This window comes from Otolemur garnettii, unplaced genomic scaffold, assembly GCF_000181295.1.
Source record: "Otolemur garnettii isolate 467f Iridium unplaced genomic scaffold, OtoGar3 scaffold00008, whole genome shotgun sequence".
In the NCBI taxonomy this organism is placed as follows: domain Eukaryota; kingdom Metazoa; phylum Chordata; class Mammalia; order Primates; family Galagidae; genus Otolemur; species Otolemur garnettii.
This window is the reverse complement of record NW_003852403.1, coordinates 7862632-7877623: the sequence shown is the minus strand read 5'-3', so window position 1 is coordinate 7877623 and position 14992 is coordinate 7862632. Positions and strand designations below refer to the sequence as shown.

At 48.6% G+C, this 14992-nt stretch overlaps 1 protein-coding gene across 1 annotated transcript in view; it reads right to left on the bottom strand.

The window, feature by feature from the left end:
* The window catches only part of DLG5 (discs large MAGUK scaffold protein 5), a 150445-nt gene that overhangs the window by 93685 nt on the left and 41768 nt on the right, over window positions 1–14992 (bottom strand). Inside the window, exon 2 of the mRNA XM_003783744.3 lies at window positions 3234–3302. Within this exon, the coding sequence (XP_003783792.2) occupies window positions 3234–3302 (69 nt within the window). The remainder of the gene's footprint in view (window positions 1–3233; window positions 3303–14992) is intronic.

The following is a 14992-nucleotide window of genomic DNA, read 5'->3' as shown; positions in this document are numbered from 1 at the left end:
CACTCTTACCCAGGGGGACAGCTTCTCCTGCTTCAATGTACATGGAATTTAAGGCTCACTATATTAACACTGCCCAAGAATATCTCTTCTCCTCTTTAAAACCTCCCCAGTTATCCACAATGTGAAATTAAAGACCAATTGAGAGAAATCAGGTCAGCATGAATGGAGAAAAACAAGTATTGACTGCCCAAAAAGACTGTGTCCCCCTGACATGGAGTAGTTTGGGAGGAAGGCACGGTAACAGGTACCTGGCGTTAAGGAGGCCTCAGAAAAGCCACTAGCCACTGACAGAAAGGCATGTGACAAATAGTACAAGGAGATCGGAAGTGGGACAGACCACCTGAGGAACCTACTGCTCACTGAGAAAATGCTGTCTACAGACCAAAGGCTTCACCTACTGATTTTCTCCCACACACTATATAACTTGCCATTCTTTCCCCACCTCTTTTCCTTTAGGGAGATAAAAGAGGAAAGTGAAGGTGACAGTTTGTTCTAAAATCCCAGCTCTAGCCTTTCCTTTGGTTCATGGAGAAAGACCGAACACACAGAAGTGGGTAGTCCCTACCCAAACTTACTGACGCCCCTCCCGCAAAGCACTCTCCCTGCTATCAGGTGGGTAAGCCGGGAGGAACTCCCTGGCAGGTGCTGGAGTAGTCCCGTAGCTCAACTCACAATCATCCCACCCTCAGTGACTCGTGTGAGCCCACCAGACATTCCAAAGGACCAGCCTACCTAAAACCTGAAGGGCTGTTTTGCCCATTTGTTTACTTTGGACCCCACCCTCAGCATTTCTGACATGGCAAATATGAGTGAGCCTTAGAAACCTGCATCCCTAATGAGTGCCTACATGGTATGGGGGCCAAGTTTTGTGAGCTGATAGTTTGAGCAGGGACAAGCAACTCATCTGTGGTCAGTGAGATAAATCCATGCCAAAGGACTCTGGAAGAGGTTTGTATGCTTATAAGGTGATATTAGAGAAGCCTGCCCTCGCTGCCACTAGCCACAGGTGGCTACAGAGCACTACAAATGTGATTAATGTGGCTAAGAAACTGAAGTTTGAAATTTCACTTTGATTCATATAAATTTAGATAGGTACTAGTGGCTCTCATATTTGGAGTCACTGGAGGTGGAATGATCAGTGTCATATTGGACGCTGCAGCCCTGGACACTGTCAGGTCTGAATATGATGGCCACAACTGCTGCTTACAGGTGCTCTGCCATGTGCCTAGGGGAAGACACCACACAGGAGGGCAGAGTTTCATCCCAACATCCCCAGCTGACCCCAATACTGCCCACCATGCAAGGTAGAGTATTTCTTCACTGGTTGAGGCAGTGCGAACAGGTGTTGCCTAACACTTGCACACAAATGTAATGTCAATGATGAGCAGAAGAGTGAGAGCACAACTCAGTTCCTTGTGAACTTAAGAGGTCTTGACCAGAAGGGATGCAACCAGTTATTTCAGCATTAAAGATCTGGGCACAGACAGGACAGGCCAAGCCTGCCATAGGAAATGCATTAGAGCACTGCCCTCTGCCTGGCTATGACTCCCAAGAAAAATCTGGAAACACTGTTGACACCACCATTACAAGAGCTGAACCAAGCAGAACCAATTGTAGGTCATGGCCATATGACTCTTCTTCTAGAATATGCAGAGGAACAGTTACACAAAAATACCTTCCTACTTATGCTGGAAATTCCACCATTAGCAATACTTGCTGTTGGTTAAGCAACAACTCTCTCTAATACTCCTTTTTGAATGCACCTGCTCCTGGAAAGGGTAACAACTTTAAGCCTGCATCTGATAGCTATCAGATCCTGAGAAAGGGGAGGGGGCAAGACAGGTGAGGGGGTATGCTTGGGGCTCACCTTGTTCAAGACATTAAAAAAGCCTAACCTTCCCCTCTCCTGACCCCACTGCCCCATATCATATGCATTGAACTCTCATTCAGTGAGAGTGCCACAGCAGGGAAACAGGCAGAACAAAGCAATACAAAACTGTTCCAACCTCTGAATCACAGTCTCAGAGTCCTCCCTGAGCCCTAAATAAAATAAACTGCACTGTTATGGGGTGAACTGGGGCCCTCCAAAAGATGTTGATGTCCAAATCCATAATCGTGAACATAACCTTAATTGGAAATAGGGTCTTTACACATGACCAAGTTAAGATGAGCTCATCTTAGAATAAGGTGAGCCCCTGAGCTAGTATTACCTGTGTCCTTTTTAAAAGGAGAAATTTGGAGATAGACACATACAGGAGAACATCAGGCGAACATGAAGGCAGAGATCACTGTGATGCCTCTACATGCCACAGAGCACCAAAGACTGCCAACAAAGCCCAAAGCTAGGAAAGAGGCCTGCAACAGATCCTTCCCTAGTTCCTTCAGAGAACATGGGCTTGCTGGCATTTCAATCTTCAATTTCTGTCCCCCAGAACTATGAGACAACAGATTTCTATTGTGTAAGCCACCTAGTCTGTGCTGTTTTGTCACTGAAGCCTTAGAAAACTAATAGAGAACTCCTCTTCCAACACCTGTCTGCCTCTCCCATCACACTGACCTCCCTATGTAATTACTAGTTTAACTGTCTCCCCCAGCATCTGAGTATAGAGCCACATCTGCCTCAATCACCACTACACCCCAAGCCCACCTCCCCCACACAGGAAGTGCACTGACCCTGGGTCAGGTCTGTCCCTGGCTGGCTAGAACCTCAGACATGAGACTTCCCTTCCTGGAAAGGGTCCGTCACAGGTGTGGCAAGAGTGAGAGACTACTGTGATCTTCCTGCTTATCCTCAGCTAACTGACGCTCGCTTTACAGGCCTTCTGGAACCCATGTTCATAGAAACACATCCAATTTCTGTCCCCAAGGCAACACACTGCTCAGTCTCGAAATGGCTTAAATCTCCTGGGTAGCAGTCACTGAAGTGCTGGGAGGCCTTTGGGGTGTAGAGGTGTGGGGGTGTGGGGAGGTGGTGGTGGAGACAACAAGGTCACCAAGAACCCCTACACCCTGAACAATAAAGAAATAGGCAAAACATGTGCCTTCCCAGCACTTACCTCCCTCCTAACTCCACAGACAGACTTTAGCTGATGATGAGGGAAATGTGAATGCAATCAACAGAAATGTGAATGTCAGTTAAGACCAGGATTAAACTGACCAAGGAGGGCCAATTCCCCCTCCCATGAATCCCAGCTCACACCCAGACTCCTTACTCCCTGGAAGGCAGTACTCACCCACGCTGCTGAGGGAGCTGCTGCTCTCTGAGTCTGAGGGCATGGTGGACAGGACGCTGTAGGTGGAGCCTGGGAACAGAGGGGAGACCACATTACTAACACCAAAGGGCCACTGTCAAACTGGTTGATGGTCAGTCCACATCAGGCTGTGCATGAGAGCCAATACTGCCCCAGGGACAAGAAATCCACAACAAGGGTCCCAGCAGAGGAGCTGTGCTCGGCAGGACCTAGACTCCTTGTTTCTGCCCAGCCTCTGGCCCTGCTTTGCAGAACCCTCCTGCGCTGGAGACTGACCAGCAGGCAGGGGGGCGCTGGGAGTCAGTCAAATGACTTCTTGTTGGGACACCTGGGGAGAGGCTTAGTGAGGGAGCCACACGGCCCAGGTTAAAATGGAGTGTGGGGATTTCCTACAGATTTTTATCAATATACTTCTGGCTTCCATGCAGAGGGTAAAAGAGCATAAATTAAACACCACCTGAACTACTTGTTCTTTTCCTGATTGTTCTGCTCTCCAGTTCTAACTCTATCTAAGCTCTGTCCTTAATAATTTAATCAGGGCTTACCCACTTATTAAAAGTTGCTCATAAAATTATGAGTAATTATACTGTCAGCAAAGCCAAGGAGTAGCATGTGCTTCGGGGAGTTTTTGTTGTTATTGTTGCTTTTGTTTTTGGTACACAATGTTAATTCCTGGTTGTGAACATATAACCACCACAGTTTGGTTTGAATTCAAAATATTTTCAAAACCACATGTTATCTGCCTGGTGGTATCAGGAAAACCCCTGGATCAAGCACCCACATTCTGAACTTAGCTCTGTCTTAGGTATATGTAGTTGGGTTGTGCTAAGCAAGTCACTTCAGTCTTTTGGAACTGTTTCTTGGTTCGTAAAATGCAGGGGTCTCAGCAGCTTATTTATAAGGTCCTCTCTCGTATGCCATTTTAGCAATTATATTTCCACTGATGAACAGATAGAGGTGTGCTTTGCTTATCAAGTCTACAGGTGACATAAAATTAAAAGGAAGGCAATCTGACTCAGAGGTTAATTTGGGAGTAGAAACAAATAGCATAAAGAGACGGCAAGTCAAATAAAATAGGAGGAAGGGAGGAAATACAATATTTTGTTATTAGACCTGAAAGAACTATATGTATGTCCTAGACCCAGCAGGTGACCTGGAGATAGGATTTTTGCAATAAATGCTTTGACAAAAGTTTGGGCTCTGGTGTCAGGCACTGGTGAAGAACTCACGAGATCTTAGGTTCCTGAACCAGAAATGTGAGGGTCAAATTTAAGCAATTCTCTCCCATCTCCACTTTTGCCTAACCACCCTATACCTACCTTCAGAAGGGAAAGAAAAGAGATAAAGAGACAGCAAGTAAACAGGGGAGAAGAAGGAAGCCAGCTGGGGGACAGGAGAGACCCCAGGGGAAGGGGAGACTTTGCTGGGGTTAGGACCACACAGGGAGAACAGAGGATAGCTAGCCTTGGTATAAAGGCATACAGGAGAGCTAGCAGCCATGCCAGAAAAAAGGATGAAGGGAGAAAGAAAAAACAGAAAAAAAGCAAAAAGGGACTATGGAAATGGCAAGAACCAGGATGGTGGTGGGTCAGTCTCTTGTGTTCCAAAAGGACTGTCAGAAGGGATTAGACTGGTTCTCCACCACCTCCAGCAGCAAATTGGGGGCTGAAGAGAGGTGCTGGAGAAAGCTGGGGCTCTAAACAGTTTAGGATCAGGACAGCCACAGTCAGCACTCAGTCTGAAAAGCCTAGGGAATGGGGGAAGTGCAGGAGGCCAGGCACTCACTGGCACGGATGTCACAGGGAAAGTCTGTATGCTGGAAAGGTGATGGAACCAGAAAACCCCATTCAGCCCTGCACTTCTACGACCCTACTAAAAAAAAATAAGCCATAAAGTTCAACCCTATTAGTTTTGCCATGCATCAATACCTCCACGATTTTTTGTCTCAAAAAATAATGAACATTATAAATTTTTCAAATCATCTCTCTTGCCATGTCACCCATGTTCAGTGCTACTTCCAAATCTGTGAAATAAAGTCAGACACAATTCAGGCAATCCACTGATAACTTCAAAGAACCCACGCAATGCCTATTTTCTAGACCTAACCGCCTTTTCTAAACATTATTTTTTCCCTTTATGGGGGCAAGGAAGGCTAGCCGGCTGGTATGTTGGTAGATTGTTTTTGAAAGACGCCTACTCAGGAAAGCAGGCACAAATAAACCCTCCCACTCACACCTCCAGAAATCTCTGTGCTTGGTCCAACCTGGCTTATGATACTGGCGGGCCGTGCAGTCGAGGCTTGCTTCTTCCTCACTGCTGGCATCAGCAGTGCCCCATCTTCCAGTAAACCACCCCTTCTCTTCAAATCGTCTCTCTCCTCCCCCGTAGCGAGTTCCCACTGTTAATTAAGCTTGGCAGACACCCTTCTCTCTCTCTGCCTATCTCCCTCCCTGGCTGGGGGAGTCCACTGGCCAACCAACACATGCTGCTCCCTTCTGTCCCCAGAGTCCCAAATGGGGCCTGACCCAGGGCAGCATGACATCTTTATAAGCATCTCTGGGCATCACCCCGCCCCCACCCCAGTGAGCTGGCAGGGCTCCTAGGAGATTGTGGAGGGGGGGTAGTGATTAAAATTGGACAGGACCCAGTTTCTACAATGTTCCCAGAGCCTCAGACGTCATTAAGGGGGGGCAGAGGCCCAAAGACGACACTGTCTCAGTCATGGCTTTGTCTCTGCAGCTATTGTTGTCTTAGAGGCCCCTGTGTGGTCAGGACTGCCAGGAAAAGGCAAAAGGAATCACTCACTCTCTCTCAAAGTCACATGGTATCCTTTCAAAGCCAATGGCTTCCATGGGGCTGAAGTGTCAGGCGTCATCTACCTCTGACAATCCAATTCAGATGCCAACAGGAGTCCCATCTCAACAGAGCACATTGTGATGCTCCGTGTGGTCCCTCACTCTCTGCCAGGGGCCAATCCAGGAGAGGGGGACAATTTCCCCGGCTTCCCCTGAAGACACCTCCACCCCACCTGCCCCCAAACTTAAGACAGCTCAAAAACCTGAGTTGGGCCACCGTCAGTCCCCCTCACAGAAAGGCCAAAGCTACCTCAGACCATAGAATCAGGTTGGCTCCCCTACACACACACACACACACACACACACACACACACACACACGAGCTACTCAAGGAAGGTGTAGCTGGTGCAAGGTGCTGAAAGCACCCAGTAACAGATGATATGGAAATACATTCAGCAAAGGGGAGCTTGGACCAGAAGCTGATATCAGGGGATTCTTTCTGTCCCAGTACTTACAGGGGGATGTGATCAAAGTTTAGGCTCTTATGCAGTAGACATGGGGAGCAGCCTGAGATTCTACATTTTTAACTGGCCTTTGGGGGCATGTGGTCCGGGCTCTACAGAATCTGGAGTCACCAGGTGGGATGCAAATAGAAGCTGCAGCAGAAGCCCCAGAAGAGGTGGTATGAAGGTTCTGGGACACAGCCAGCCTGGTGGCCCTCTGGGACTGGCCCAGGCAATGGGCATTGTCTTGTGTTCTCTCCAACAGCCCAGCCCCTGCTAATTCTGTTTACTCTGACTCAGAGACGCTGGGTCATGGAGACCGCTTCAAAAGAACTTCCAGTAAAATCACCGGAGCAATAACGAAACACCCCAGGCTTCCCAAACCCCCTCCCACAGGCCACTAGGACCCAAGACATGGGAATGAGTCCCCTTACACATCCCTTCCTTTTACCAGGAGATTGTAAAGGCCCTGGTGACTCATGCTTTTTCCCTGTGAAACCAGTGGTTGCTGAAAGAGCTTGTTCTAGCCTTGAACCAGCATGGAGTTCTCCCTGCTCTCCAGAAGAGCCCAGGCACTGGGAAGAAAGGCTGAGAGCTGACCTGGGTCACCTAAGGTGATAGAGAGTCTAGCATACCCCCACATACACACACTTCAATCACCAGGGAAGGTAGAGGGGGAGAAAAGCTGCTATTCCCTAGGACTCCGGGGTCCCCAAAGACAGAGCAGGAGGTATTGCCATGACCCCAAGAGAACAGTCACTTCCGGGGCACCTGCCCCACCCTGCTACCCTCCTCTGCTCACACCTGTGGAACCAAAGCCGAATGCAGGATGACTGAGGGCACTGATCACTCCTGGACTTGGACAGGTCCTTGAGTTCACTGACATGTGCCCTGAGCCCAGCATGGCACTGGACTAGGTTTGGGAGAAAGAAGGCAAGCCAGGGGCTCAGGAGTCCTAAAGGCCACTCAATACAATGAGGCTTTGGAAAGGTACGTTCCCCCCTCTGAGGCGAGGCCAACTGAAACACGGTGAGTACCACACAGACACCCAGGCACACCTGCTTGGGGTCAACTCCCAACTCCTGCGCCTTACCAGCTGTGTGCCTTAGGTAAGTTACTCAGTCTGTGCTTTCATATGGTTATCTGTAAAATGGGATGATAAGAGTGCTCACCTCATAGATCTGTTTGAGGATCAGCTGAGGTAATACAGATTGAATATCCCTAATCCTTAAACCTGAAATCCAGAATGGTCTAAAATCCAAAACTTCTAGCATACCAACATGACACCGTAAGTGGAAAATTCCACAGCTGACTTCAAGTGTGAATCAACATCGAAGCACAGGCTCAAAACACAGTTTATTCGGTGTCCCCATGGGAAAAACAAAATTACCTTCAGGTTACATATATACAGTGTATGTGAAACATAAATTTTCACATGTAGGCTTGGAGCCTCTCCTCAAAGCACCTAATTATGTATATGTAGATGTATATGTAAATATTCCAAAATCCAGAAACATCTGAAATCTAAAACACTCAGGTCCCAAGCACTTCGGATAAGGCACATTCCACCTGTGTATGAATAGTGCCTGAAATGGTGGTACCTGGCATGACCAGCACTCTGTGTAGCTGCTGTCACCAAGGTCAGCCCAAACCTGCACAGGGCCCTTCCAGCCCCACTGATCTCAATTCCTCAATTACTGAAACGGAAAGCTGCACTAGGGTGATGAGGTCACAAGGCATAAAGTGCTGGATGGTTCGGTGCTCTCTGACAGTAACAACAGAGGCCAGTGGGTACTGAGCTAAGTGTTGGGACTGTCCATGCTAAGCACTCTGCATGTACTGTCTCTGTTAATTTTCATAACAACCCAGAGGTGGTTATTAGGCCCTCTTCACAGAGGAAGAAACTGAGAGTTAGGATAATGAAGTATTTTGCATAAGGACCTAGAGCTCCTACTAAGGGAGCAGACAGGATACAAACCCAGTCTACCCGGAGCCTGTACTCTCAAGTACTCTCAATCGCTACACACAATACTGCTGCCTGGCTCTAAAGCTGGAAGAGCAGTGAGGGAAGATTTCATGGAGGAGAGCAGCTGGCTCTGTAGGAGGGTGGCCTTGGATAAACACATGAGAAGTCAGATCACCTTGAAGGAGACAACAGACAGAACCCACCTCCCTGTGCAAGTGAGAAGTCTTGGGAGCAGGGCTGGCTCCACTCAGGGCCCCCAGCAGAGATTCCCCTGGAAGCCATCTTTCCAAACTGAGAGGATACACAATAGGTACTGAGCTGAGCCAGGTGTGGTGACTAAAGTGGGAAAAAAGATAAGAGAAACTGGGGACTTCATGGCTCCCACCCCAAACTCACACCCATGCTAAGTACAGAGGTAGGTCCCAGAGTGTGAGCCCACCCTCACTTGAGAGCCACTCAATTCTGTGAGCTGCAAAGTTGAGGAAGGAGGTGGGAAAACCACCTCTTGAAGAGCCCGTCTTCTCTGCTCTGGGGACCTCCTCGGAGGCTCGAGGGCAGCAGAGGGATGCTGCCCTTTGGCTGCTATGAAGCCCTCTGGCAGAGCTGTCTTCAGGGTGGGCTCAGCCTCCTCCCTTTAAAAGCATAGCTCAAGGCTGTGGACAGTGAAACTCAACCTTGGAGGCTGACAAGCCCCAGCATTTCAGGGAGCTGTGTGGCAACTGCAGACCTGGGATGGAACAGCCATAGCCAGGGGCATGCTGGTCAAGGAAGTCCTGCTTCACATGCCCTCCTAACCTCCTCACGGTGGGAAAGTCCCACTTTTCCAACATGCACAGGGTGGTAGGTATCTGCTGTAATCTTTGGTGTCAGCAAAAGGTCTATCCTAGTGTACATGACCCACCCCAAAGTATCAGGTTTATAAGCCAAGACTTAATGTTCACTTTCTCCAACTGAGATCGTACCATAGTGTTCTCCACAAAGTTTTAGAACAAGCATCTTCCTTGTGTTAAAATTTAATAGGAATGATGCTTATTTCCCCCTATTTCTGGATGTTATAAGGACTGCTAATCCATCTTTAAAAAGTGAAGGGGGGCTGTTGCCCTAACAGTTGGAGAGCAAACCTCAGAGGTGTGCCTGGGGTAGCACTAAGGAGGGGCAAGACCCCTGCTGGGCTCTATGTCCATCCATGCTGGACTCTTGTGATCATTTATAAAATAACAAACTCAAGGACCTGAACCTGAGAAAACTCTCAGATGTCAATTTTGCCATCTGTGATTCCCCTCCCTCCCCCACCAAAATGTCCCAAAGCAGAAATATGGGGTGGGGGAGACAATACCCACACTCCTAGAATTAATCACTCAGTACCATTAAAGACAAGAAGACTCTCACTAACCACTAGACTGGAACTTTTGATGTTGTTATTGTTTAACTGGCACATGAAGAAGAAATCATGGGAGTCTGTTGAATTTCCACAAGAGAAAGAGTCTGTAGTCAGAAAGCTTGCTTCCCCTCATCAGCAAAGCAGAGGTTCCCAGAGGCTTTAGGAAGAGCACAAAGTGTGCGTCTGATAAAAGCCACCCTCTTTGTTCTGCTCCCTTTTATAGCTGCCAAACTCCAGCTTGGAAGCTGGGAGCAAGGAGGGAGGGAGAGCACTGGGGGGACCTGGGGCCATCAAGCCAGTGCCAGGTGGGCACACTTCTCAGTTCTGGCTTTCCATCACTAAAAACAAACCCTGCTTCCTGCCGTCACTCCTAGGAGACAGGTTTGCACCAGGAAGGCAGATGGCCTGAGCAGCAGGGTCTGGGGGGCTCATCGAGAAGGAGCTGAGCTTGTCACTTATGCCCTGTAAGGTGGCGGAGGAGGGTGGGACAGGCTTCAAGAGTCTCCTATTAAATGCTCTGATAGGGGGACATGTCTGTTATCAGAGAACACAGCCAAGCCTGGGCAGCACCTGGCAGATGAAGAACACAGCAGGAGTCGATAGGCTGGCTGTAGAGCCTCTGCCCTGGCAGACAGGCCAGACTGGGACGGGGCGGGAAATCTGAGCAGTGCACACACCCAAGGGACAGCCAAATCTCCTTTATGCTCTAGTTGGACATCCCCTCAGGGTCACGTCTGCCCTGGAATAAACTTGTGATAAGCTACAAAAGGCACAACAGGCAGGAAACAGCTCTCTGAAAGGCACCCAACACCACTGGCTCCTCTGTGTTCTGGCCTGGGGTTCCATCAGGACTCAATTTCCACCTGGTAGTAAATGGAGAAGAGGCTCTCTCCCCCCTGCACTAGACCACCCATCTTGCAGAGCAGGCTGTCCTCCAATGACCTGGGGCATTTGTACCACCTGTCACAGGCCTGCCACTTACCAGCTGTGCAATCTTGAGCAAGTTGCTCACATGTTCTCATTTCCTCATTTATAAAATAGAAAGATTATAGGTGAGGAGGACTCAGAGCAAAGAGGTAAAGCCTGCAGAACAGAGCCAAGCACACACAAGCACATGGCTGGCAATCAGACTCTCACTACTATTTCCCTCGTGGCAGGCTCCTGTGCAAGACAGGCATGGAGGAGCCTCCACAGTGTACACATTCTGCAGGTGACTACAAACTGGACCTGGCAGACAGTCACCCAGCGTTCTGTCAATTTCTGGAACGTCTGCCCGGTGTAGAGCTCTCCATGGGTACCCTGTGTGCCTCCTGTTACCACCTCCTTGGGAGCCAACATGTCCCCCTTGAACCCAACCATAGGTGTCCCTGCTCAGTATCTAAATAAAGCCCTATGTCTCTGCTTTCTTCCTCTGTCGGATAAGGAGGACTCCTCTCTCTCTACCCCCCATTCTAACTGGCCATGGTCACTTCCAAGCCAGCCCCAGCCTGCCTTATAGACCTCCTGTTCTCTGATGCACACAGAACAAACCAGAGTGCTCACTGCGTGCCTGGCACCACATCAGGCCTGCACCTACTTTCTCATCCAGTCCTCACTACCACCTACGCATAGGCATCAGTCAGCCAATGTCAAGAAAGATTGGGCAATGAATGGTACTCAGCACAAGGTGCCACTCCTTGGTGGCCATGTCTGTCCCCAGGAAACACAGGACCCACACGCACCAAATGCTTAGAAAGAGCTGAGCTAGGAAGTATTAGAGATGTAGCAGAGAACATGAAGGACAAATCTCTGCCCTTCTGGAGGCTCATGTGAATGGGGGCAGGGAAGAAATAAACAAATATAAACCGTATCGGGTAAAAAGCACCATGAGGAAAAATACAGCAGAGGAAGGCGGGGGGGGGGGGGGGGGGAGCCTGGGATAGCACTGAAAAATGCCTGCTGTGATACAGTGGTCAGGGCTGAGCCTCTGAAAAGATCACATCTAAGCAGAGCCCTGAAGGAAGTGCAGAGTGCTAGAGGAAAATGGTTCCAGGCAGGGAAACAGCAGGTGCAAAGGCCCAGGGCCAGCCCGGGTAAGAAGGCCTGGATGGTCTGGCTGGAGTGGCCTAACAGAAGATGCCGATGAGGTCAAAGGGGCAGCAAGCTAGTCCAGGCAGGATGTTATAGGCCACATAGAGGATGCTGGGCTTCACTCCGAGTGAAATGGGAAACCTTTGGAAGGTTCTGAATAGAGGAGAAACATGGTCTGACTCACATTTCCCCGCAAAAAGCAGGGAAACCATCAGACAGCAAGTGCAATAATCTAGGGAGCAATGCTGGTGGCTTGAATCTGGCTGACAAGAATGGTGCTGGTGGACGGCGCCTGTGGCTCAGTGGGGGTAGGGCACAGGCCCCATATACAGAGGGTGGTGGATTCAAACTCAGCCCCAGCCAAACTGCAACAAACAATAGCAGGGTGTTGTGGTGGGTACCTGTAGTCCCAGCTTCTTGGGAGGCCGAGGCAAGAGAATCGCCTAAGCCCAAGAGTTGGAGGTTGCTGTGAGCTGTGACGCCATGGTACTCTACCAAGGGCAACAAAGTGAAACAGAAAAAACAAAACAAAAAGAATGGTGCTGGTGAGAAGTGGCTGGATTTGAGAGATATTTTGGAGATAGAGCTGAAAGGATGTGATAACAGACTAAACGTGGAATAGGAAATAAAGAAAAGTCAACTTGGTGCCTATAGGTCAGTGGCCAGGGCACTAGCCACATTCACCGAGGCTGGTGAGTTTGAATCCGGCCCAGGCCTACCAAACAACAATGACGACTACAACCAAAAAATAGCCAAGCATTGTGGCAGGCACCTGTAGTCCTAGCTACTTGGGAGGCTGAGGCAAGAGAATCGCTTAAGCCAAAGAGTTGGAGGTTGCTGTGAGCTGTGACACCAGAGCAATCTACCGGGGGCGACATATTGAGACTCTGTCTCAAAAAAAGGAGGGGAGGGATAAAGAAAAGTCAAGAACTCAAGGTTCTTGGCCTGGGAGCTGGTCCTTTGCCGAGATAGGAAAGCCTACAGAAGGAATGGATGGACAGGGGAGACAAGGTACCCTAAATTCACATTTGTTTATGTGAGTAGTGCCTATAGACACCCAAGGGAGGGGGCAAGCAGGCAGCTGGGTATACAGGTCTGAGGTTCAGGGACCAGGCAGCAGCCAGAGATATAACCCGAGAAGTGGCAGCATATGCTGAGTATTTAAAGCAACAAGACTTTATGGCATCACCCAAAGAGGGAGTATGAATAAGAAGAGCAGCAGAGAGATCCAAGGAATGACCCTGAGCATTCGGGAGCTGAGGGTGAGAAAAGAAACCAACCAAGAAGAGCGAGGAAGAGTGGGTAGTGAGGTGGGAGTACAGCCAACCACCCAAGTGAAGAGACAGAACACAACTAAATGTGCCCAGGTTGCTAATGGTGAAGGTTAAGACAGACACACAGCCCTTCTGACTCCCACCCCCGAACTTCCCTGGATAGGAGACTGATAGAAAAAAGTCAGAAAGCATTAGGGAGAGCCTTCAATGTATACTAGGCACCTTACAAATTATGCCTCACACTCTTTTTTTCTGAGACGCAGTCTCACTCTGTCACCCTGGGTAGAGTGCTGTAGCACCATAACTCAAGGAACCTCAAACTCTTGGGCTCAAGAGATCCTCTTGCCTCAGCCTCCCAAGTAGCTTGGACTACATGTGTGTGCCATCATACCTGGCTAGGTTTTCTGTTTTTAGTAGAGAGGGAGATGTCACTCTTGCACAGTCTGGTCTCAATCTCTTAAACTCAGTCAATCCACCAGCCTCAGCATCCCACAGTGCTGGGATTACAGGAATGAGCCACCACACTCAGCCCTGTTCTTAAACGGTGTTCTTGACTTCTAATTATCAAGTAACATTTACTGAATAATTGCCACAAGAAAGGCACTATTTATATAACTTATTTTACTGACTCCTCCAAATAACCCTACAAAACAAGAACTAGTTTCATCTCATCCTCTTGATCAGTGTTTTTCAACCTTTTTCATCTCATGGCATACTTGAGCCTATAGTTACAGAATATACTTACTGTACTTTGAACATCCTCCAAAAATAATTTAATTAATGGTCTTTAAAAATATTTGTGGGACACCTAAGATCCTCTCACAGCTCAACGTTATGCTGCAGTACACCAGTTGAAAAATCACTGCTCTAGGCAAGGTGTGGTGGCTCATACCTATAATCCTTATACCCTAGGAGGTTGGGAGGTGGGGAGGAATTGTTTAAGCTCATGAATTCAAGACCAGCGTGAGCAAGAGCAGGATCCAATCTCTACTAAAAATGAAAAACTGAGGCAAGAGAATCTTCTGAGCCCAAGAGTTGGAGGTTGCTGTAAGCTATGATACCATGGCACTACTCTGGATGACAGAGTGAAACTCTTTCTCCAAAAAACAAACAAACAAACAAAAAAAAAAAAAATCATGGCTCTAGATGGAGAAATATAGGCTCAGAGAGGCCAGGTAACTTGCCTAAGGCCACAAAGCTAGTAAGCAGAGGACTCAAACACGCCTCTCAGCCACTAACCCTACAGGATTTCCTTTCTGGCAAGATCAAAAAAAATCATAACCATCAGTTCCTTGTCCCAATGGACAGCAAAGGATGTGAACAACCATCTCCCACCCAATGACAATATTCAGGTGATGAGAGCCTAGTGTCACAAGTGTGTGCCATCTCATGGGCCAGCCTTTAGTACTGCAGCCAAGGTCATCTTCCCTAACAGTCAGAAGGAAGGAAGGAAGGGAAGCATGAGAAAGACGGTTTCCAGACCCTCTCTCACACCTCAGTCACTAGTTCATCCTCTGGTCCTGGCCTCAACCCCTCTGACCTTGCCACTCCTCCAACCATTGAATTCTCTGGTCCCCCCAGGGTAGACAGTATAATATCTAGAGAAATATCTCTGTCCTGAGTCTTTAGAAAGCAGTGGGGAATTATAATGGGCCAATGAGAGTCCAGGAACCTGCTCATGATTCTCATGCTTAAACTGAATGTAAAAGAACTGCAAAGGAGGCTCGGCACCTATAGCTCAACTGGCTAAGG